Here is a 25,000-nt window from a genome sequence, read left to right on the forward strand (position 1 = left end):
TGTGTGTGTGTATATATATATATATATATATATATATAACACCGATCAGCCGCAACATTAAAACCACTAACAAGTGAAGGGAATAACATTTATTATCTTGTTACAATGGCCCTGTCATGGGGTGGGATACGTTAGACAGCCAGTGAACAGTCAGATCTTGAGGTTGATGTGTTGAAAGCAGAAGAAATGGGCAAGCATAAGAATCTGGGCAACTAGATGACTGGATAAGAGCATCTCCAAAACGGCAGGTCTTGTGCGGTGTTCCCAGTATGCAGTGGTTAGTACCTACATAGTGTGGTCCAAGGAACAACAACCGGTGGACTGGAGACTTAGTCATGGATGCCCAAGGCTCATTGGTGCGCATGGGGAGCCCGTCTGGTCAAGTCCTACCGAAGAGCTACTGTAGCACAAAACACTGAAATAGTTAATGTTGGCTATGATAGAAAGGTGTCAGGGGCTGCGTAGTCAGTGCCCATGCTTACCCCTGTCCACCGCAGAAAGAGCCTACAATGGGCATGTGAGTGTCAGAATTGGACTATGAAGCAATGGAAGAAGGTGGCCTGGTCTGATGAATCACTTTTTTTTTTACATTATGTGGATGGCCAGGAGCGCGTGCGTCTTTTACCTGGGGAAGAGATAGCACCAGGTGGCACTATGGGGAGATGGAAAGTCGGTGAAGGCAGTGTGATGCTCTTGCAATGTTCTGCTGGGAATTCTTGGGTCCTGGCATTCATGTGGATTTTACTTTGACACGTGCCACCTACCTAAACATTGTTGTAGAACAAGTACATATCTTCATAGCAATGGTATTTCCTGATGGCATTGGCCTTTCAGCAGGATAATATGCCCTGCCACACTGCAAAAATTGTTCAGGAATGGTTTGAGGAACATGAGAGTTCAAGATGTTGACTTTGCCTCCAAATTCCAGATTGAGCATCTGTGGGATCTGCTGGAAAAACAAGTCTGAGCCGTGGAGGCCTCACCACACAACCTATGGGACTTACAGGATCTGTTGCAAACGTCTTGCTGCCAGATTTCACCGGACATCTTCAGAATAGGGCTAATTTCCTTACACATTAGATAATAAAATAAGTTGTTGGAGAGTCCATATAAGTTGAGCTGTGGATGGAACTACTGCAAATTGTGTGCTAGTATGGTTTTAAATGTCACTTGCTTCCTATCTATAGCATAAGATTTTTACTATTTGCCAGAATTAGGTTTTGGGAGATGGGGTGATCATTTGCAAAGTTTGTTGTATCATCCTGGTTTAGCTCCAGTGAGCCAGCTTCCTGTTCTTACTGACTTGGGCTTAGATCCTCGTATACTGTGCTTGTTCATGTGTAGTGAGAGCTCTGTCTGACAGATGAAAGTGGCTAGTGCCCAAATGAGTGGAAGCAAAGTAGTAATAATAGGACAGTGGGGACTTGGCTCTGGTATGCAGGAGTTAGGCCAAGACACCATCACCATTAAATATGACTATCAAGTAGTGAAATGCTAGCTAATTATGCTTTATTGTCGTTGTAGATAATCCGTTATTAGAGACCTGGGGGACTTTTATGCTACTGGTTCTCTAAGCTAATACGTTGGGCAGGTGTATTGTTTTGCCAAGTCAGACAGCTGGGAAACAACTACAAGTGTGTTCCCTGCTGCCCAAGACTATACCGTCCAATATACTCATAAATTAGTTAGACCCAAACTGAGGGTGAAGGTTTAGCAGCGATGGGCAGTGGGTGGCTTGATGTGCCTTCACATTCTGCCCCCAGAGAATAGGAGCGACTGGTTCTGTGCCAAGTGGCCACCTCTGCACAATGCAGGTAGGTCATGCAGTACAGGGGAAAGGGGGGTCTGCCCCGCCCCAGGCTAATCCCATTGTGGGCTAACTTGGCTAGGTCACTGGGCTACCTGCATTTTTTTCCTTTGAATTATTCCTAGTAGGCTGCTGAGCCGAGTCCAGCCCCACAGGCAAAGAATAAGCTGGCCAGCCCCTGACACAGTACCTCTGAGTGTGGTGACAACGTGGTCCTAAAGAGTTTAATAGGTTAGCAGTGGGTGGTCACTTGCACTCTCAGTGAGTGGAAGCATGGGGGGAGGTCTGAGTGTCACGTAGGGGGTTTCAGTGACATGGAGAATTCTAAAGGGAGTTTTGTTGGTCTGTGGGACACTTTGTGGCAAGTGGGGGTCTGAGAGCTTGTGGGGCTCTTTTTCATTACCTAGATTAAGGGTAATGTTTGGATCTTTTGAAGGTTGAAGGGCCGTACATGCAGCCCTTGAAGTGTATCAGGATGCCCATCACTGGATTACAAGCTACAAGTACTAGATTTAGATCTGGCTTTGCATATTTTTCTGGGAATGTGAGGGTTCAGTTTTCCTTTAACTTTTAAATTACTATATTGAAGCTTTAAATGCCATTGCATTAATATCAGTATTGTTCTATTGTCTCTCTCACCAGGTAATAAGCTCAATGAGCTCTTTGTCAGACTATTGCTTACCCTCCATATTGCGCACCTTGTTCGACTGGTACAAACGTCAGAATGGATTTGAAGACGAGTCACACGAGTACAGGCCGAGAACAAACACCAAATCTAAAGGGTAATTGTTACCATTAATTACAAATGCTGCTCATCTGATAAATATATATTAGTGTAAAAAACATAAGCTGGAATAAAACATATTATTGCGCACCTTAGTCTGTAATATATTTCTACCAGATCAGTGGAGCAAACAGGATTATGGTTCACGAAAACCTACCAATCCTACGATGTCCAATTTTACATTTCCAGACCTGTCATTACCTATAGCCATGAATTCTGCAGTTCTTATAGTGTGACGAGGCTCCATAACCCACTGACATAACATAGGAATCAAAGCCCTCCAATGTTGTGGAACCAAAGGTTGAAGGCGGTGCTCTTTAGTAGACGTGTTGGAGCTAGTTATCATTTATAATAGAACTACTGAGGGATCATTAGGGACTGATCAGTCACCTTGGGGTAAATTTGTAAATAATGCTATCCCAGAAACCTTTTGTCTTGGCGGTCATATCCACCATATGTGGTTCACAGTACCTGCACAATCACTGGTTCTACAACACCTATCAGTAATGTCTGGGAATGATCTGTACCATATGGAGAGAAAGATTTGTTTGATATTGTACGTAACCTTGCGTTTAAGCTTAAAATTAATTCTGGAATTCTCTATAAGAGTCCCCTTTATTTTTCCATTAAAAACACATGTAATAAAATTTATTCTTGCACAAATATAGAAATACTATGTGTATAGAAATGCTTCTCATATGAAACAGATATTTTACGTGTTCACAGCATTATTACTTATCTCTATAAAAAAAACAAAAAAAAAACAATTGTATTGAACTGCACTGTGCACTATTGATGTGAATCTCACGTGCGTGCTATATATTCATTATATTACAACATGTTCCAAGAAATCAACAGTGCATGCTAAGATGATATTAAAAGAAGTCTTTGCAAACCTTCCTGTCCTCTGTATGCTTGCTCAGGCACATCTATAACTAAGGCACTGGCTTCTGTCATCCTCCGTTATGTGGGAAGGAATAAGACACTGTGAGTTGGTTTAGTGGGTGATTTAAAGTTTTTCCACATGACTACCAGCTTCAAAGGTGAAGGCTGCATAGGATAGAACTATTCTAGAGCCGAATTTGGCATGTTATCTTTTATTTTTATTTATTGTCTTTTATTTATAAGCGCCACATAAGGTTCGCAGCGCCCTACAAGACATTTACAGTAATATACAATAAAGACCACAAGCATCCATAACACACCACATAATACATAAAAACTGTAGAATACAAAGACCAGACATCTACTGATTTCACAAATAATACGCGGATAACTTGGTAATGCAGATCGTTGGTCATAGGACAGTGAGTGAGACTGATGTTAAAGTCCAATGTGAAGTAGGCCCAGAGTTAGAGGGTGATGCGATACTAGAAGGAGAACATGATGAGAGGGCCGTGCCCTGCAGAGCTTACATTCTAAAGAAAAAGGGAAGACACAAATAGGGTGGTACCAAGTGGGGTGTGGAGCTGCCAGGTGAGTTTTAAGGGCATGCTTGAAGTCTTGGAGAGTAGAGGCTAATTTGACAGGTGAACGGATCTCAATTTACGGACGCTCATACAGCGCACCCCATGTATTTACTAAAGGGAGTAAAAAGGATCATGCTTTACTTTCCCCATCCCCGTTTTGTCACCCGCTTTTATAAACTGGCCTTTTACATACATTCCTCCATAGAGATCAATGCTTTCTGTGTGAGCATCCCCTCTCCTCCCCACTAAAATAAGTGAATATGGATTTAAAGACACATAAACCTCCACTGTGGAGCCACCATAATGAGGTGGTCAATTGTCTTCTAATGCATAAAACTAGGCTCCATGGATAAAGATACAGTTCTCTACTGAAGTGTCACTGTTACACTAGTAGATGGCAGCTCTAGCAGTTTGCAGTAACATTTGCTTCCATTGATGACTGCTATCGCACAGCATCCACTGCACAGTATAATGTGTCTGCAGCTCTATGTATCTCAGGCATTTGCTGAACTGTCAGATGCGAATGGAAGGGCTAGCCCAAGCAGGCTCACAACCTGCAAGCTTTGAGAAAGCAATTTGGATGTATTGCACCCAATTAAGATAATTTGCCCATCGTTTGAGCCTTGTTGAAATTTGTTCACAGCTCAGTAAGTATTTGCCGTCTTCAGTGTGGCAAGCTGGCAGTAAAAGTATGGAAAATAAATATATAAATGGAAAATTAAAAAACAATATCAAAAACAAATCTAAACCTTGCCTGCCCCAAATTCCCTTCAGACAGCGGGTGCAGCCCTCACTGGACATCCACTGTTTTAATAAGTTCTGTTTCAGTTCAAAACAGCTCGCATTCCATCTAGATTTCCTATTTAATCAATCGTTGCAACATCTGGCATTGTTATAGCATCGAATAAGAACCTCTGTCCTTGTGTAGATCTTCCACCAGTCAACCACGGTCTGACTCTGCCAGTATTTTCATTGTTTACACTTGTGTAACCTGTTCAGAGAAGTCTGCAGTACATCCGTCCATCTATAGTCTTCTAGTGTTGTTCCTGTCACTTATGACTGTTGAATATTTCCAGAGAAGAGGCTCATTTCCATTTAGCTGCAGCTGGAGTGTCTCTAATTTGTGTATTGAAGTGGCACAAAGTTTCCAGTTTTAAGGCAAGTGTTGTAATTCTCCTAAATGGTATTACATGCGTTCATTAATCAAGAAGGGAGAGGAATCACTTGCACATTTGCCAGGATTATCTTCTCGTCCAGTCTTCGCTGGCCAAGTAGGGTAAGATATGTCATGATTTTCCTGCAGGCAAGAAGAGTGAGAGGTCTACAATAACACACATTGTATACACTGCAGCTATTATTGCCGTGTAATTGGGGTATGAGTTACTTTAATGTTTTTTTTTTTTTATTACTGTGTTGTTAAATTATACCCTAAGGCAGATGTTTTGTTTGATGGTCCAATAGTTATTTGTGACAACACTGCGGCAAAAAGTGCTCGTTTGTTGGTGCATCTTTCAAAATGACTGCAATATATACCTGGAACTGAACATATGGATATCAGAAAATTACTTTTTTATAGTCACTAAGTGGTTTGCTATGAATTGGACGGGGTCCATTTGAAAATCCACCCTTGGTGATGGCAGCAGCAGTAGTTGGCTATTTTGGGGTGTGTGAATACTTTAATTCTATAGTGATTAACCACCTGCAGAGACACACACGTCACATGTATATGGCAGACTTCTATACTTAAGAAAGGCGGAGTCAGAAAGTGCTAATGGTGGCAGGTAGGATTTTATGATATTTTGACAATTAGGTGATGAATATATAGATTTATTTTTTTTATGTTTACACAATTGGTTTGATTATTTATTTTTTATTTTTTACAGGGATGAACAACAAAAAGATTATTTGATGGAAAGAAGGGATCTGGCAATTGATTTTATTTTTTCATTAGTTCTTATAGAAGTTTTAAAACAGGTAAGATGACACTGCCATTGATTTGTACATTTATAGTTTTCATTAACTGTGTAAACATAATTTCTTCCTATGGTTTCAGGAAGCGGCTAATGCAAAGAATATTGAATTTAGTGCCATTATGTACATTAAGTAGCCAGCAGATGTACTAGAAGAGGAATTTAGCTGTATATGCTAATCTGTTTCTATATTGTTTTTTAAAAAAAACAGCATAGAGACCAGTATTTTTATATAGCGATGTATAACAGACTTTCTGTTCAGAATAAATACATTAATGGACATGAAAAGAGTCCCCAGAACATTTCGGGGGGGGGGGGGACGCTTTACATGCAGGGGAAGGATATGAGAAGATTTCAAATACCTTTTAAATACCTCCTGATACACTGTCACGTATGTCTGCCCTGTGTTCAGGATCCCTAAAACGGTTGAGTAAAGTAACGGCAAACGGAATGATAATGGCAAGCTGAATGATCTGCAAAATTCTATACCATGCTAGGAAAAATCTGATTTAAACAGTGGGATCTCCACTATTCCCTAGCATTATGGGAATGGATTAATATAATTTCATGTTACGCAATCATTAAATCCTCAGCTGTAAATCTATAAATAAAGTAGAGCATCTCCTAGTGCAGAATATCCTGATATCTATAATTAAACACCAGTGTTGAGCCACTATGTACTGGCATATGGAAATGGTCACTAGACCAACAGAAGAAGTGTTGGGTGTCAAGACAGCCAGTAAGCAGATTAAATCAATGGAAAAAAACACCAGCGTCTCTTCAGTAAACAACGACCGAAGGAAAAATAATACTTTACATAGCGTGGTAATCTTTAGAGCACATATTAAAAGATTTGCGCTCATTTATGTCCGTGGCATTTAGAGGATTTAATCGAACTAACCAATTGTGGGGCTCCCTCAAGTAGCACATATGTGCAGGGGTGACTTCTGTTACCCACAAAGGAGGACCAATATGCAGATCTTGTCACAGTTGTGCTCTCCCCACCACAAGGTGCAGGATCTCACATCACTCCACACCATTTCTCTGATATAATTAGACTTTAATGTCCTAGCACCAATACTTGACCTGCTGTAACTTTGAAATCCCACTTTACAGGTTCGGGGGGGGGGGGGGGGGGTCTAATAGGACATGTCTTTTAAAGACTAATTCCACCTTGTATAGTAAATATTTTAAAAAGTTGCTCACCACCCCCATTAATATCAAAATTTCAATTATAAAGGAATAATCATAGAAGAGGACGTTTTACAATATCCCCTTTTATGTCATTGTTGCCATATGCTACCATTACCTACTTCTAAACGTGAGGTTATCTTATCATACCTGCAAACGTTCCATTATTCCCCCCAAATATAATCCTTATGCATTTGGCTATATCCCATCTGCATAGCCCATAACTGCCATTGTCATATCCCTGATCCATAAACCACATTACCTTTGATCTCAGTAGACTATAGTGCATGAAACAGGATTGGTGAGTTTGTTACTTGCATATAGATTGAATCTTCCATTGAATGAACGTTTAAGGGAATTATGTGGTTAAGAGGGTGGTGTATGTAGAAGATGCTACATAAAAAAAACAATTTAGAGATAAGTACCATGTTTACTATGTCTACTTTTAAATTCCATTTTTGGTTTAAAGATTGAAATAGTAGTTAGAATTGTACAACCAAAAAAACAGGAGAGGTGCAGAAATGACCAGTGATTGAACGCACACACCCAGCAAATGAACACACAGTCCAGTGAATAAACAATGTAACTTACGTTAATAAACAAGGGTGACAGATCAACTTGATATATTCTATCAAATTGTAAGGCTTTAAAATTGATTCTCCCTAGTGTTAATGTTTACGGACCTTTGCAAATCTCTATTCCGTTTCAAACTAGTCGTACTGTTGAAAATATATGGCATATTTTACCTAAATAACTAATTTTTAAAATAATTGAATTTATATTATTCAAGGCCAGCTATAGTTTAGTAAAAAATGTGTAATGTTTCTCTTCTAGAACAATAATGAGGAATGCCAGTAGTCTGTCACAAGTGAATATCTTTGATTCATCACTGAAATTACTGTCTTATGTTTTATGGCAGACGCACTCGCCTATCTAGTGACTCCAATTTGCAATTTTTTGTTCTTTCAGATTCCACTACATCCAGTAATAGACAGCTTGGTTCATGAAGTAATAACCTTGGCTTTCAAGCACTTTAAATACAAAGAAGGGTAATACGATTCAGACTGAGAATTGAAATTGATGTTCTCTACTGGTAGTACAATTGGATTTCTCATGTAATGTATTACTGTCCTTTTATCTTTAGGTATCTAGGTCCAAACACTGGTAATATGCATATAGTGGCTGATCTGTACGCTGAAGTAATAGGTGTATTAGCACAGTCAAAGTAAGTGTACTATTTATTTATTCTGTACAAATACAAAATATTTTTGTGTGGCAACTACTTTCATAGTAAAGTAATAACCTTCTTAAGTAAAAATAGAATTCAGACACTTGCAGCGAGTACAAGACCTGTATTTCCCTACAGGGATATAAAGTACAGGATTGAAGGCTACGGGGAGATGTGGGCAGACACAGGCACTTTTCCAATTTTTGCTTGCGATAATTTTCATTTAAGTGCAATATTGCCATGAGGCAGGGTGAGTACAGGGGGCCTTCCAAGTGAGGCAGTAGCTCATTGCCTGCTATGCACTCGCAGGTTGCTTGTAGCGGAGAATAACATTCATTGGGCTTTGTAAAGCAGAGCCCACTTAAGTGTACAGAGGTAATGGTGCTGATAGTCATTCATGTGAGGGTCATCACCGGTCCATGGCCTCATAGATTTTTTTTATTGTTTCTTATGCCAGCTACACCAAACGACAGTCCTAAGAAGAAAACCACCTAAGTGGACACACTTGAGTATAAAACTTGACATCAAAAAGGTCAATTTATAGTATTCCTTTATGTGTAAGTAAGGAACATAACGGAGATCCAGAAGAACCTTCATTCCCTTCCCGCTCAACCATCTAATCCCTTATAGGGGTTGTCCACTACGGGGTTAGGATATATACATATACTTTTGCTAAGAAAAAAAAAACAGCCATCCCACAACAATGTGTAACAGACGGTTAACAGTGGACATGAAGAATTTCTGTATTTCATATCTGCGCAAGGTCAATTAACATTATGAAGCAAAAAAATGAAATAGGATAGGGCTGGTGCAGGATAAATCTATATTTATCTAGCTGAGCCTTTGTCATGGCTCACGGTGTTATGGGTGTTTGGCTACGCTCTATAAATCATTTGAGTAAGATATAGAACGATGGTAAATGGAATCTATTCGTATAATGTATTCGCTGTCTCCTTCCATCTGTCAGGTTTCCTTCCGTGAAGAAGAAATTTATGGCAGAGTTGAAGGAGCTACGGCACAAAGAGCAGAACCCATATATAGTTCAAAGCGTCATCAGTCTTATAATGGGGATGAAATTCTTCCGCATTAAGATGTATCCCGTGGAAGACTTTGAAGCCTCCCTACAGTTTATGCAGGTATCCTTTTATTATCCGTTGAGACGGAGTATAGGTGATGACAATAATGATTTATTACAGCTTTGTGATAGATCTCTGCAGGGTGTAATGCAGAAGATGTCACATGACGGCTATATTTTGCTGATCATTTAGAATACAGAACAAGAGTCAGGTTATCGAAGTGAAATATTATTGAATGTGTTCTCTAAATATTTTTTATCGTATGTGTATATTTTATACGTTTGTGGCATATCTCTCTTAAAAGGCTGATGTAATGGCCTGTTTAACGAGAGTGCTTAGGAAACTGAATTTCAGGTGTACAGTCTGGTTGGTGACACCGGTCACCTCTGTATATTGCTGCCTTCCGTTCTGTAGGTTGGACAAATAATCTTGAGAATGCAACTTTATCACTAGAAACCAGTGCATCATGAATTCAGTTATGTCCCTGGTCCCTAGTGGTTTAATAAGCTTCGTTGTCCTGAATTTTGGTTTACCTACTAAATTCCTGTTCTAGCTACCTCCGTTGAGAGCAGAGGACGGTATTTTAAGTGTTAATTATTAAACATTGACCTGTTCTTTTACATTGAGCTAGTATTACTGACAGTAGAAAGCTCTGAGTGAGTGATGCCAGTAAATAGATCATATTTTTCAGATTCAGTTATGCAGCACATGAAATATATGGGCATATTTTTAATTTTTTGGGTGGTTATCTGGTGAATTTCGATTTATTTTTGGCATATCTCATGATGGTTCCATGATGTGTGTATACTGTATGGGGTACATTCAATTCCCCCGTGTTCTAAAGAATAACGTGGTCTGCGCACTTTACCGTTACTACGGTAATTTCTCAACTGATTGTCGCTTGCTGCACTGTGAGCTGCAAGCATAATTCCCTGTTGATATTGCCATAGTAACGGTAATAGTGCGCGGGCCGCGTTATTCTTTAGAGCAACACAGGGAATAGAATCTACCCCTATATGTGTACATTATTTCCTAAGCTGGAGTTTTGAACAAACTCCAAAATGGAGATCAAAATTTTATGTAAATAATCTTTTACTTCTCTTTATTCACTGAAGTGCGGCTCAGAACATACCCTTAGCAATTTTTTTATTTTTTTAATCCATTTTGAATTGAGTATTCATGTACACATTTTTTGTTACCTTTTAGGAATGTGCACATTATTTCCTCGAAGTGAAAGACAAGGATATCAAGCATGCTCTGGCCGGCCTGTTTGTGGAAATCCTTGTGCCTGTTGCTGCTGTAAGTCCATTGGAAGCCGCTTGGTAAATGGCGCAATGGGATGGAATATTTTGAAGTTAAATGTTCGATTTAATCTGATTTCAGGCTGTGAACAATGAAGTCAATGTTCCTTGTCTTAGAAACTTTGTGGAGAGCCTTTATGACACCACACTTGAACTGTCTTCCAGGAAGAAACACTCATTGGTGAGTTGTTTGTGTCCAAACACAAATTGGAAAGATGTGGACTGACAAATGCTAATAATGAGTAGGATTAAAAAATATTGTTTTCTTATTAGTTTTAATTTTGCATATGACCCATGCTTGAGAGAGTGCACAATTTGATTCTTCATAGAACATAACGGGGACAGTCCCATAGTCCACAGATATATTCATGGACCGGCTAAACAACTGCAAATTGTATTAATGACATTAAACATAAATATTTCATTTGTCTTGGCTGTCATGATCACGTTCTTAGTCAGAAGAATTCTATTCAAAACGAAAAAAAGTACTTTTGGTTGAAAATAGGTTATGTGCCGATTGTCTCCTAGCAATTTAGTCCACTCTAAGATTCTGCCAAGCATGATGGCGTCATAGTAATTTGCAAAGTGGGATAGTTGAAGTCCACCCAAATGTTTGCGTCTGTATAGGCTATCATTTCGGAAGCGAGGCTTCCTTCAACTCCACACGAAGTCTTTTATAATATGATGTTAATTTGTGAACCAAGTCTGCGGAATATGGATGGGTAGGCTTGTGTAGGATGTATAGAATTCTTAGGAGAATATTCATCTGGACTGTGTTCATCCTCACTATCCAGGAAAAGCTTTTCTTTCGCCACCCTCTCAGATCTTCATGAACCCTACTCAACAGGAGAGTAAATTATTCTGAAAGAGCTTTGGAATATCTCTCTATTGATAACCACTCCCAAATATTTAAGATGGGTTGTATACCATTTAAATGCGAAGGCATTGTTGAGCTCTTCCACCATAATGGGGAGATGAAATGTTCAGGGCTACAGACTTTGAATAGTTAATTTTAAAGTTAGTGTATTTGCCAACTTCTGAAATTCATCTTCCTAATTTGGGATAGAGATAATTGGATTGGTAACCTCTGCCAATTTATGAACCCCTTCTCCAACTCTAACCCCTTAGATAATGGCGTTCTCTCTGGTGGCTCTTGTCCATACAAAAGACACAAATAAGAACTGAATGTGGGCACCCCTAGCCTAGTCCCAATCGTAAACTCAACAGGGTCTGAAAGGGCACCATTAATTTTGATTTTAGCAGTGGGGTGTTTTTTGTTTTTTATTGTTTTGTTTGTTTTTTACTTCTGAATGAATTATTGCATTTCTATACAATCGCATTAATATAGGACTGATACTTTCAATGATTTCAGCAATGTAACAGATTTGAAAATTTTTAATCTGGTATTATTAAAGAAAAACAAGTGATTACTTCACACACATTACGATTGATCTGACAAATCAGAGAGGAACCCTCTGTACGTGTGCCATGTAGGGCAGTTTAATGTTTCTTGGATTTTATTTGCAAAAACAATCGGATTGTCCATTGGTTTGGCTGTCTACATTTGATTGTAATGGATGCATTGTCACTCACATGGTTTTGCTTAATAAACAAGCTGATTGATGTGTGTGGCCAGCTTAAAGGGGTGATTCACTTTGGACAACTTTCATAAAAATGCCCCTACATATAGCAAATATGGGTCAGCATTTCCCCCACCTTAACACCTCCCAATAAACCCCATCTAATACCTAAACTCGAGAGTCAGCTTGTGCAGCAGTTCTCAGTGCTGGTGGACTTAGGGTGGCAGAGTGGTCCCTTTCCTGATGTGTCTAGTTTATATTGAATTGCATTGTCCTATTTATAAAGCTAACGTTTTGCTAATTCTTTCACCTTATTCAACATAAATGTTAATGATCAGAAAACGAATCTTTAATAAAAGGAAATGTATCACATCAATCATGTACAGAATTAAAGCATTGTGTTGTACAGTCAGAGATCAAAACTTGTATTAACTGTGGAATGAATGTGTATGATGTATGTGCATGAACAATGCAGTCATGTTATTAATCTACATCTGTACTATTCAAACGTATGCAAGTAAATTCTCATTTTTCCTAGGCGTTGTACCCCTTGGTGACATGTCTTCTATGTGTCAGTCAGAAACAATTTTTTCTAAATCGATGGCAGATTTTCCTCAACAACTGTTTATCTAACCTTAAGGTAAATCTGTATTCCTCCTCACATTTTAGGTGTTTATGTTTAAGCATTATATTAACAAAATGTCTAAATACTCAACTTTTATAAATAGTAATAAAGACGCAATTTGCTTTGACTAAGGAATTGTATGTATTCAGACGTTTTGCATTGAATTTAATCTCCCCCTACGTGTTTTTTTAATACCAAATGTGTACCCTGGCAGCCTGTGGTAGCCAGGGCAAAAAGGTTTATAGCATGTTATGTAACGCAAACCAAGCATAAAGTCAACCTATAATTATTATTATTTATTATTAACCTTTATATAGTGCCAATTTATTACGCAGCACGTTACAGAGAATATTCATTTACATCTGTTCCTGTCTCAGTGGATCTTGCAGTCTAAATTCTCAATCACACGTACTCTAGGGTCAATTTTTTCAGTATGTTTCTGGAGGAAATCCATCGAAACACTGGGAGAATATGCAAACTTTACACAGATAGTGCTCTGTTCAGAATAGAACTGATGACCCCAGAGATGTAAGTTAGCAATGCTAACCACTGTGCCAGCGTACTGCACACTATACAGACTTCCTCTCTTGCATTGTTCTTTATTTTTAGTGCTAATAGTTTGCATTTTAAACATAGTTCACTAGAGCAGTATAATCTGCCTTTTAGATATACATCAATATGTGCATTGCAGATCAGGTCATAATTAAAAAAACTTGCAATGGTTCCAGTAATGGATTTATTGTAACCCCTTATTTTCTGAACATACTCTTCTTAAAAGGTTACCTGGCGCTTACACAAGTACACAGTAGAGGCAGCCAGTTTGCATGTGGAATCACAGTTCATGAGTCGGCCTATTAGATATGAGAAAGAAGTGCATCTTTCATGGTATAGTCACTGGCTCCTAGTGAATTAATAATCCTTTTTCTCATGAATATGCGCTGGACTATTTTACTGACCACGGCTGAACGTTCTCATTCCCTGGGCAAAATCGTATAATTTAGTGCAGTCTGTGCTGGAGGAGATGAGTATTATTAATTAGTTGATATTCGTTGTATGATCAAATGGAGAAACTACACATTCAGGCAAGAAGACTGTGCTTTTTGAATATTGATTTTGTATTATTTATGTCTTTTTGTTGCAGAATAAAGATCCTAAAATGGCGCGAGTCGCCCTGGAGTCCTTGTACAGACTATTATGGGTTTATATGATTCGGTTAAAATGTGAAAGCAACACAGCGACTCATAGGTTGGTCCTACGTCTTTGTACAGTATATGTTTGGTATATTTGCTGGCGGTTGTAATTCCATACACAAATTTTAGTGCATTTTGCAAATAGCTTCACTTAATGTGAACTGTTTTTATTCATTAGCAATAAATTTGAAGAGTAAATCAGACTTATTTTTTTGCTTAATTAGCATGTACCTGTTTTGTCATCAGCCCTATTATAATGTCACATAGAATCATGGATTTATTTGTGCCCTTCTGTAGTTTGAGGAGGTAAAAGCACTTTATTTAGTATTTGACCATCCAACCTTTACAGCGTAACACTGGCTGCTTTATAACGTTACAGTACTGTGTGTCTTGACGCTCCGTTATGCATCTGTTAGATACTCTTGGTATGAGCCCACCAGTGCACCAATGTGCTGGCGTCTCACTGACTGGCAGCAGGGAACTAGTTGTGTACTAGTTGCCTTATATTTCTGAATTCATCTAGTCTAGGGCTCAGACATAAAGTTGTTTTCTCATTTTTTTTTATCTGTAGTAAATAAAATGTATTGAGCTGTTCCAAATTACACGAAGAAAGGAAAGTATATCTTGTATGAATTGAGAACCCAACCAATAAGCGTGTTATTTTTCTAGTAGTATATCTACTATGATCTCTTTTTGTTATTATTTTATTAGGGCTTAACGCTCTTTATTATGCACATTGTATTTTTAATGGTGAAGTTTTCTTTTCTCGCATAGCCGCCTTACAACTATCATTGGGACACTCTTCCCTAAGGGTTCCCGGGGAGTGGTACCTCGTGATATGCCCCTCAATATCTTTGTCAAAATCATACAGTTCATTGCACAGGTAATTAAAGATATCATGGTAAATGTGTGTTAGAACGAGTCTGTATCACAAATACTGTTTACAAAAGGTAAAGAGATATCAAGTGTTCTTGTTAGTGACTGCGACAAATGACTATTACACCCAGTGTGACTGTTTTACTTTGTCCTCATTGTTTTAAGCGACTTTGAAGTTGGTGATGATGGAACCAAACTTTTAGTTAGTTAAAGCATTTGAACATTCACAGGATTAGAAAATCTGTAGCCAATCAGAGAGTTAGTACATTCAGAGGGCTGGAACAACACGTAGCCAATCACAGCATTAGAATATACATGGTCTAACTACCCTTTATCCAGTCAAAACCTTTAAAAGTTTACAACAGATAGACCAAACGTACATCTAACCAGAGCAATAGAGCAGCTACAAAATCAGATTACGGAGAACCTACTGCAAAATACATTTATGACAGTGTTGTTCGTCCATGTAAACTGTATAAGAGTACTGGGTAGTATACATTGTGGGCTGCACCCTCCTTTTATTGTAATGCCAGGAAGTGTAAGAATGAATACCTCTAAAAACAAATGGGAGCCAGTAACATTATCTCCATTGAAAAGATATCCTGTTGTCTCCTTGTGAGGGCGACACATCTTGTTTTGGATAATAACATAGGAGTTTACTGTTCTTAGATACAATTCATAAGCAATGCTTGTCGACGTTATTGTTGAAACTTACTAAATGTATCTGGTTTATATATTTTTTTCTTTGTTTTGTTTTCAACCTCTAGCAACGTCTAGATTTTGCAATGAAAGAAATTATCTTTGACCTTTTATGTGTTGGAAAAGCAGCAAAGGCCTTTAGCCTCAATCCAGAGGTGCGTGGTACTTTCTGTAAGATATTTTTAATGTGATAAGGAAGGGGGGTGTACAGCTTTTAACTCTGTGCTTTGTGGCCTTTGGCATATATTGGCAGAATATTTTGGATAAGATACCAAACATTGCTCACCTGAAAGAACATTGATTATGTGTGTGTAGAGCATACGGCATTGTTTAGTGCATCTTCAGGGCCTCTCATTATCTTCTAATTTTTATTAACATAGTGCAGTTACTGTGAGATAACGAAGTGAGCTCTTAAAATGTGTTTTTATGGCCACCACAGAGAATGAATATCGGCTTAAGAGCCTTCTTGGTGATTGCGGATAGCCTGCAACAGAAAGACGGAGAGCCCCCCATGCCGGTTACTGGAGCCATTCACCCATCCGGTAACACCCTTCGTGTGAAGAAAACCTACCTGAGTAAAACACTCACAGAAGAGGAGGCTAAAATGATTGGTGAGCAATATCTTTATGGTTATTATTGTTCCTGAGATAACCAGGACGGGGGATCCAAAAATTCCGGTGTGACTCCGTAGTGCACAGTGTGGGTAGGATATATAACCATAAAGCTACAGTATAAATGGCACAGGTAGCCAAGGCTTTGTACTTTGTCACAATAACTAATATATAAGGTTTCCCTGTCATCCGTGCCCTCCCTCTTGGGCTCCGTCGTATGCGGACCTTCCCCTCTCCCCTCCCCCGCCCTCTCTAGCTGTGCTTTGAGCTCACTGAGTTACTGTGCTTATTGTTTACTGTACTGTGCTGTCTCACCTCGTATTGTAATTTTGTTTGTCCCTGTACGGCGCTACGGACACCTAGTGGCGCCCTATAAATAAAAAATTATAATAATAATAATAAAATAAGGCTTACTGTGATTCTATAGCTGTAGAACTACATTTCCCAGCCTCTACTTGTGGCTGGGTCTGATGGGCAAGGCTGGAAGTTGTAGTCAACTGTTTCAGTGCCTCATGTTGCTTAATTTCTCATGTATATTGCGTAGTTACACACTCCATACAGGGGCGCACGCAGGATTTTTAAGAGCATGCGCAGCAGCTCCGTTTCGGCAGCACTGTACTATACAGCAGCTGCGGCGCTGTCAAAGAAGCGTCCGCGGCGGTGCTGAATTGCTTCTTTGACAGCGCCGCGGCTGCTATATAGTACAGTGCCGCTATGTAGGGGCACTTCTTTAGCGGAGGGGAGGGGTTTCTGGAGATCCAGAAACCACCCCTGCGTGCGCCCCTGCCATATATTTGCTTGTTATTTGCTCCACAAATGTTTAACTTTTGTTTCCTAGTCTTTCAGTGCCAGTGACATCTAGATGTTCTAGTAGTGTCTAACTACTTATTACTTATACACTGAGAAATACAAAAACATTAATATTAGTACACTGTAATACATGTTGCTTAAGTCATATGTACAAGTATTTTAGACAGTTTACAGCTAAGATGACTATTTTTAAAGCAACTTAACATTTTTAATTCCCTCCGAAGCCTTGCTGCCCCCTTCCTTTGTTGATGCGTTTGACTTTTTATCACTGGTACAATATAATAAATATATAATGGTTTTCATTGAATGCTTATATATTATGTGAATTGATATTGCATGATGTTGGAATATCCAGATAATTTTTGTCTCATTAGAAATATCTAGATAAATCAATTGTGTCGTAAGCGGTAATGCAGAATGAGATTTTTATCCAGTTTTTTTGGGTGAGTTAGATGAATCTAAAGATAATGAAAGATGAATGAATATCTAAATAGTTAATGGGGGACATTTATGAAAAATGTTCTATGAGTAACTGTAGAAAAGGAGGGGTTGCCCATGGACACCAAATTGTAAGCGTAATTTTTATAGTCCAATTTAGAAATTGACAGCATGTGTTTGGTTGCTCTATGGGTAACGCTGCCTCTTGTTCACAGTAACCTGTATGTATATGATATTCTCTGTTGGTAGATCTAGTTTTTCATGTCTGTGATATTCTCCCCTAGGTATGGCTCTGTACTACTCTCAAGTACGGAAAGCAGTCGACAACATTCTACGGCACCTCGACAAAGAAGTAGGAAGGTGCATGATGATGACCAATGTACAGATGCTGAACAAGGAACCTGAAGATATGATCACGTAGGTTCTTCTTTTAGCTATCTAAATGGGATCTACAGACTTGAAATAAAATTGTACCAATCCCCTATTTGATCAGCCATTGTGTGGACTGAACAAATACTCCACAGAATGCAGCCTATAAATTCAATAGGAGACCACCGAGGCAGATCGTCTGGTACATATTACCTTTTCTGGGCTTTCCTTATATGCATGAAATAGACTACACTGCTCTACAGTTTCTAAAATAGTATTCAAATACTCTTCACAGTGATTGTGTGGTATGTAGTGCTGAATATTTGAATGGAAAGATCTCATTGGCTATAGTGATTACATTAGGATTTTTCCACTGTATTTTTGTTTGTGAATGAGGACATAAGTCATGCTTCCGCATAGTGGTAGATGTAGTTTAAACCATATCCCTGAAACTTTGGGCGACTCCAGTACGGTGGGATAAAGTCATGGAATTGTCTTCCATGTTTAGTATTCTATGATAAGTTACTGTTGGTTAGTGGAGAGATGTTGTAAAACACTATCTAGTAGAACTAGTTCCAGCACAGCATGCAGATAGAGAATTAGGTGCAGTAGACCCTGCCGACTGGATTGCACCTACAGGATAGCGGCACAATACCTATAATGGCCACACCCACTTCACTAGTTCCACCTAATTTTGCGATGTGGGTCTCTATCATCATCATCATTTATATATATATATATATATAGCTCCACTAATTCCGCAGCGCTGTACAGAGAACTCATTCACATCAGTCCCTGCCCCATTGGAGCTTACAGTCTAAATTCCCTAATATAGAGACAGACAGAGAGACAGACATACTATGGTCAATTTTGATAGCAGCCAAATAACCTACCAGTATGTGTTTGGAGTGTGGGAGGAAACCGGAGAACCCGGAGGAAACCCACGCAAACACGGGGAGAACATACAAACTCCACACAGATAAGGCCATGGTCGGGAATCGAACTCATGACCCCAGTGCTGTAAGGCAGAAGTGCTAACCACCAGGCCACTGTGATGCCCATAAATCTATAAATATGATTTTCTCTTTAATTTAGAACACCAGCCATTCTTCTACTTACCAACACTGGAATAACAATGCTGGTAAACCTGTAAAGAGAAAATGATATTTTTCTGCAATTGAATTACTGCATTCGCTCCAATAGTTTCTAGGGTAGATTGCTTTCTGCCACGGAAGAAATCTAGTGAAATATTATTTTAATTTGTCCTGTGCCGCACCAGATAATTCAGTAATCTTCCTTTGATGCTGCGACTCCTGAGAAAATATGTAATAAAATAAACAGAACGTAGCCTCTCTGCTAATGTTCCGTGCCGAGGCCTTTCATTGCCAGCCAGCACTCTTCTGAGATTGCAGTAATTATTTGTTTATATATAAAGTGTGTTGGGCCCTGTGATCTCCATGTACCATTTTCACATTTCAGTGGAGAAAGAAAACCAAAGATTGACCTCTTTAGAACGTGCGTTGCAGCTATTCCTCGCCTACTTCCGGATGGGATGTCAAAACTGGAGTTAATTGATTTACTTTCAAGGTATGATGCTCATGGCTGATAAAAAATTGTTTGCTGGTTTAATTGCAGTATAACTCCAGCGTTCTAAGCCGTGGAACACAAGAAATATGTATTGCGTGATGAGTGACCTTTATGTGCTGTCTTCTATAAATAGATTATTTTTTTATGATGAAACCTAACTAATAATCGACATCTAGAGGGGGAAGCAAGAAACATGTTTTATGTTTTACTGTATACAGTGACTCTGCCATCTCCTTTAAACCATAATAGTGTCATTAAAGCATCAAATAGGTGTTTGTGAAGTGACTGTGGGCTGCATTCAGCAAGAATCTGTTATAAAACATTTAGCTTTCTCTTTCCTGACAAAGTATATCAAATATTTATTGTATAAAGGTAGCTGATCAGCGCTCCAGGAACTAGGTAGAGGTTCACAGAACCCAAATAGCAATTATTAATGAATCGGCTAATCTTTCATCATGCAGCAACCTTTCATGATGAACAATAACTTGAGGGGGGGAATCAAATGAGTATATTGCATCCTAACCAGAAAGTCCTTATAACCCAACGAAAACCACTTTCATTTAAGTTTTTTCTTTTAAAAGATAGAGGAATTATTGTTATTTTTATTATCCGAGCCATGCCCTTGGTTTTGACCACTGTAATATTATTTGATGAGGCACGGCATTTTAAAGGTAGGATAGGTAAAGTTGTTGAAGACTATTGAACCATTCCCAAATTATACGTAATCGGTCACTCATTTATTTATGACTGGTGGTGTTTTGTTTTATTATTGTTCTATTCTTGCAGTGCTTTATGCAGTCTGTGTGTTTTTGTCTCTTTTACAGGCTGTCTATCCACATGGATGATGAACTACGGCACATTGCGCAGAACTCTCTCCAGGGGCTTCTTGTTGACTTTGTGGATTGGAGGGAAGACGTATTATTCGGGTTTATTAATTTTCTGTTACGGGAAGTAAATGACACACACCAGACGCTTCTTGACACCTCTCTTAAGTTGCTCCTGCAGTTGCTCACCCAGTGGAGGCTTGTAATACAGACCCCTGGGAAATCACACGAGCAGGCCAGGATCAGGACGGCGGAGGTATTGTCATGTTTTATATATGTATTCCTATAGTTTAAGTGTCCTTTTGACAAGTATCCTTGTTTCTCTTGCTATTCTAATGTTCTTTCAGTGTTATAAATTCCTTATGAACATTTATGAAACCTGGTGCACCAATTTACTGTCATTTATAGCAACCAACTATATTCAGCCACGTTTGTAATGCAGTTTAGATAATGAATGTCAGAGTCTTGTTGTAACAGGGTTACAGCTTATTTTCCCTTCTGCACAAGTCCCCTATTACATTAAATCTGTGCACCCAGTCACTGGTTTCCAAAAGTATTTATCTTGCTTCTACATTCTCTACTATACTACTATATCATTTAATGGTGCGAGTTTTAGTCTCTTGGTAATAGTGGTTTTTGTACAGTAATAGCCGTGATATATATAAAGGTTAACATGATAACAAAACATTGCTTATATCATAGTGTAGAGCTCTTGAAAGTGAATAAATAAAACAGGTATGTTCATGTCTGAAAGATATTCCTTGGTAACGTCAATCAAGTGGTATAAAAGAACTCACCACTGGGGGCACTGTTCCACAGAATGTGGGGAAAAAATGCACCTTTTTCTCACAAATAGTGGGGGCAGCCATTTTAATGGATGAACTAACGTTCATGTGAAGCAGCCATCATCATCATCACAATTTATTTATATAGCGACACTGATTCCGAAGTGCTGTACAGAGAACTCACTCACATCAGTCCCTGCCCCATTGGAGCTTACAGTCTAAATTCCCTAACATGGACAGAGAGAGAAAGAGAGAGAGAGACACTAGGGTCGATTTTGATAGCAGCCAATTAACCTACTAGTATGTGGAGTGTGGGAGGAAACTAGAGCACCTGGAGGAAACCCACGCAAACACGGGGAGAACATACAAACTCCACACAGATAAGGCCATGGTCGGGAATCATACTCATGACCCCAGCACTGTGAGGCAGAAGTGCTAACCACTTACCTTTACCTAAAAAATTACGGATAATATTGAGGTATGTTATGTCTTTAAGAACCAATAGTCACTAAGGATGATACTACACTAGCGTCTAGTGAATTATAATGACCATTTTATATGCCCGCCTGATCTTGGTAGCTTCAAGATTTAGGCCTCAGGTTCTCTGCACACAATTACTTCTTTATGTATGTTTTATTGACAACATATAGAAAAATTAAATTAAACCTCACTAATATATAAATTAACTCACATATGCATGCTGAAATTTGAAAAATACTGTATGTGTAGGTGGAATGATGTTCTAGCTGTTGGTGAATTCATAGGAATCTTCAAATATTTATGTAGAATCCAATCAGAAATTGATTTATTTTTATGGCAGGTCAAGTTGCTGGGGATTAATTTGATGCATTCCAATGCAGTGCTGTTATGAATGCTTCATCTTGATATACGATTTGTTTTTTCTAAAAAATGAAAAAGTCTTCTACAAGGTTAGATAGGAAGTGTCATAAAAAGAAATATATACAGTCTAAATAATTTAAACCAGAAGCTGCAAGAATATTTTTAAATATAATGGTTTAATCTATGGAAGAGGTTATCGTTTTGGAAATAAATCTAAGGACCTATATCCAGGAAGGCACCCTGCTGGCTAAGTAATAAGTAATGCACCTGAGATTTGTCTTCTCTCGGTAATGCAGGCAAAATAATAATGTGTGAGGCTAGAATCAACAGGTTAACCGTCAGTCAACTTTAACTTATTGGTTGATATGTAGTTATACCCACATATGATAAAAATAAACTATCACGCTTTGGACATTCATTACAAAAATATGTTGTCCTGGTTCACTGAGAAGTGTTGCCGGTTACAGCCAGTCATTCCTTCTAGAATACTATAATGGTATTTGCTAACTTATTACTTGAAAAAAAAAAAATTCTATCTTTTATAAATGTGTCCCATGTTATGAACTATAACTTGAGTGACACATTTTGTAAGTCTCGCTGATGTGGAAGTTGTGTGACATTATGAACTGTGTTTTATTGAATATCACAGATAATGACCCTTTACAGACATTCCATATTGCTCTGTGTCATTGATTCTTTGCGTTGGTCCCTTATGACTAAACTGTGTTGGGCAAGGACAGTGTTTCACACTAGTCTGTCAGGAGCATAACTAAATAATACTTTTTACAGTCACATCTGCATCCAAATACAATATCCAATAATGAAAAATCGAATTAACATCTTTACCAGCTCTGACACAGCTGCCTGAACCACATACACATCCTTTTTATAAGGTGCTGAATGTTTTTGGGCAAAATGTGGCTATTTACCAATGAGAGCACTGGGACCCATATAGTAGTGAATGGCCGTCACCAATTAGAGTGCCAGGAGCTTTCTAGTGAGTGTGGGAGGTTTGTAGCTGGAAGTACTTTGGAACCAGGGACCCATTGAAAAGCTGAAAGTCAATCTGCTTTTATCCTTGCTATGTATTTCATCATCATCATTTATTTATATAGCGCCAGCAAATTCCATAGCGCTGTACAATTGGGATACTTAAAGAATAATTTAATATAAGACCAGGCTGAGAGGTTGGGCACATGATTTTCACTGGAAAGTGGGGCTTCATAGTCAATATCTCCCATCACCCCAACAACCCCATAAGTAATAAAATAGACCATGCCCCAAGCTGCCCAGTTACGTCCCCATTTAGCCTTTGTAATGCCCTAGCTCAATAGTCCACACATTTTATGCCTATGGGAATTATCATATCCCATCTCACATCCCTCCATCATGCACCTATTCAATTTACACTCTCCTGTATTTACTGTCATCACCACTTCTCTTCAAACTCCTCTTCTATCTCCATGATCCTATTCCTCCCTCCCCTATTATGATTTCCCCTTCACTACTTCCCTCCTCACTAGTCTGCAAATCCTCCTCGCATGTCCTCTTCCTCACCCTGCTTCTTCTCATGGCTACTAGTGACTTCTGACCTAACCCTGGACCCCCCTGTACAATACCGACTCTCTGCTCATGCTCCTCTTTTCATCCCAAATCTTTCTATCCACACCATACTTGCAATCCTGCCAACCTTATCCACATCTCCACTACTTTCTTCCCTTCTCCTGTGCACTATGGAACACCTGATCTGTTTGTAACAAACTTGCATCCATTCATGGTCTATTCATTTCTAAATCCCTCAACCATTTTGCCATTAGAGAAACTTGGCTCACCTCATCTGACTCTACATCCCCTGCAGCTCTCTCCTATGGGGGGACTCTCCCTCAGCCACACTCCCAGACCCGGAAACAGACAAGGTGGTGGAGTAGGCATTCTAGTCTCTCCAAGCTGCACCTTCTAAGTCATACCCTCTGAACCCTCCCTCTCATTCTCTTCCTTTGAAGTAGACACTATCAGTCTATTTTATCCTCTTCACCTACTTGTTGCTGTCATTTACCGCTCCCCAGGTCCAATGTAATGGACACTCCTTTGACCTGGTCATCTCCCACTAGTGCTCCATCGCTGGTTTCACCAACTTAGTCTTCCCACTCTCCAACCACAACCTCCTTTCCTTCAGCCTCACCTTTCCTCATGCCCTCTCCCCTGCACCCAAATCCACAAGTACACAACTACACTTAAGTACCCTTAACCCAATCAACTTCTTATCTTTACTAAAACAACTATTGTCTCCTATGTCTGCATTGTCCTGTCCTAATCAGGCCCCCTCTTTCTACAACATAGCACTCACTTCAGCCTTAGACAATGCAGTTCCAGCTACTACATATAGTCTGACGATCCAAACCCCAACCATGGCACACCAAACAGACCCGATACCTGCAAAAGTGCACTGCAGAGTGCCACTGGGGGAAGTCTCATTCCTATCCCGATTTCCACCATTATAAATTCATTCTTTCATCTTACAGCACTCGCCTTTCAGTTGCTAAACAATCATTCTTCAAATCTCTAATATCCACCCAGTCTTCTTACCACATCGCCTCTATGGCACCTTCAACCCACTTCTCTGCCCACCTGCACCTCTTCCCCCCCTTTTTCCCTCAACAATAAAAAGTGCCAAATTCTTTATTTTATTAAATCTCTGTAAATATAATCTTATTTTGTGGTGTCTGTTTGATTTTTCACCTTTATTGTTGTTATTGGGGTTTTTTTGTTTTTTAATTCTATACCTTCCTTTCTAGCTAATCCCAAATGGCTCCAGCCATAGGATACAAGCTGAGCGGGGTCCCTATGCCAATGTCCTGCATGCTGTGGAAGGATTTGCACTATTGTTACTATGTAGTTTTCAGCTGGCTACTCGGAAAGTAGCAGTGTTAATTCTCAAAG

The 25,000-nt window shown here is 39.1% G+C and overlaps 1 protein-coding gene across 10 annotated transcripts in view; it reads left to right on the forward strand.

Moving 5' to 3' along the window:
- FRY (FRY microtubule binding protein) overlaps positions 1–25,000 on the forward strand; it is a 310,594-nt gene that overhangs the window by 194,880 nt on the left and 90,714 nt on the right. For 7 of the 10 annotated variants that reach the window (XM_075198963.1, XM_075198971.1, XM_075198965.1 and 4 more), the window contains exons 4-19: positions 2,450–2,589; positions 5,944–6,034; positions 8,191–8,270; positions 8,366–8,446; positions 9,417–9,585; positions 10,732–10,824; positions 10,909–11,007; positions 12,945–13,046; positions 14,173–14,276; positions 14,996–15,104; positions 15,865–15,951; positions 16,236–16,407; positions 17,940–18,072; positions 19,504–19,611; positions 20,436–20,691; positions 24,856–25,000. The exon at positions 24,856–25,000 is cut by the window's right edge and continues 38 nt beyond it. In XM_075198963.1, the coding sequence (XP_075055064.1) occupies positions 2,450–2,589; positions 5,944–6,034; positions 8,191–8,270; positions 8,366–8,446; positions 9,417–9,585; positions 10,732–10,824; positions 10,909–11,007; positions 12,945–13,046; positions 14,173–14,276; positions 14,996–15,104; positions 15,865–15,951; positions 16,236–16,407; positions 17,940–18,072; positions 19,504–19,611; positions 20,436–20,691; positions 24,856–25,000 (1,969 nt within the window). Of the gene's footprint in view, positions 1–2,449; positions 2,590–5,943; positions 6,035–8,190; positions 8,271–8,365; positions 8,447–9,416; positions 9,586–10,731; positions 10,825–10,908; positions 11,008–12,944; positions 13,047–14,172; positions 14,277–14,977; positions 15,105–15,864; positions 15,952–16,235; positions 16,408–17,939; positions 18,073–19,503; positions 19,612–20,435; positions 20,692–24,855 lie in introns of all 10 variants that reach the window. The other 3 variants (XM_075198969.1, XM_075198964.1, XM_075198966.1) reach the window with 1 other exon arrangement.

The sequence above is a fragment of the Mixophyes fleayi genome, chromosome 2 (genome assembly GCF_038048845.1).
Source record: "Mixophyes fleayi isolate aMixFle1 chromosome 2, aMixFle1.hap1, whole genome shotgun sequence".
In the NCBI taxonomy this organism is placed as follows: Eukaryota; Metazoa; Chordata; class Amphibia; order Anura; family Limnodynastidae; genus Mixophyes; species Mixophyes fleayi.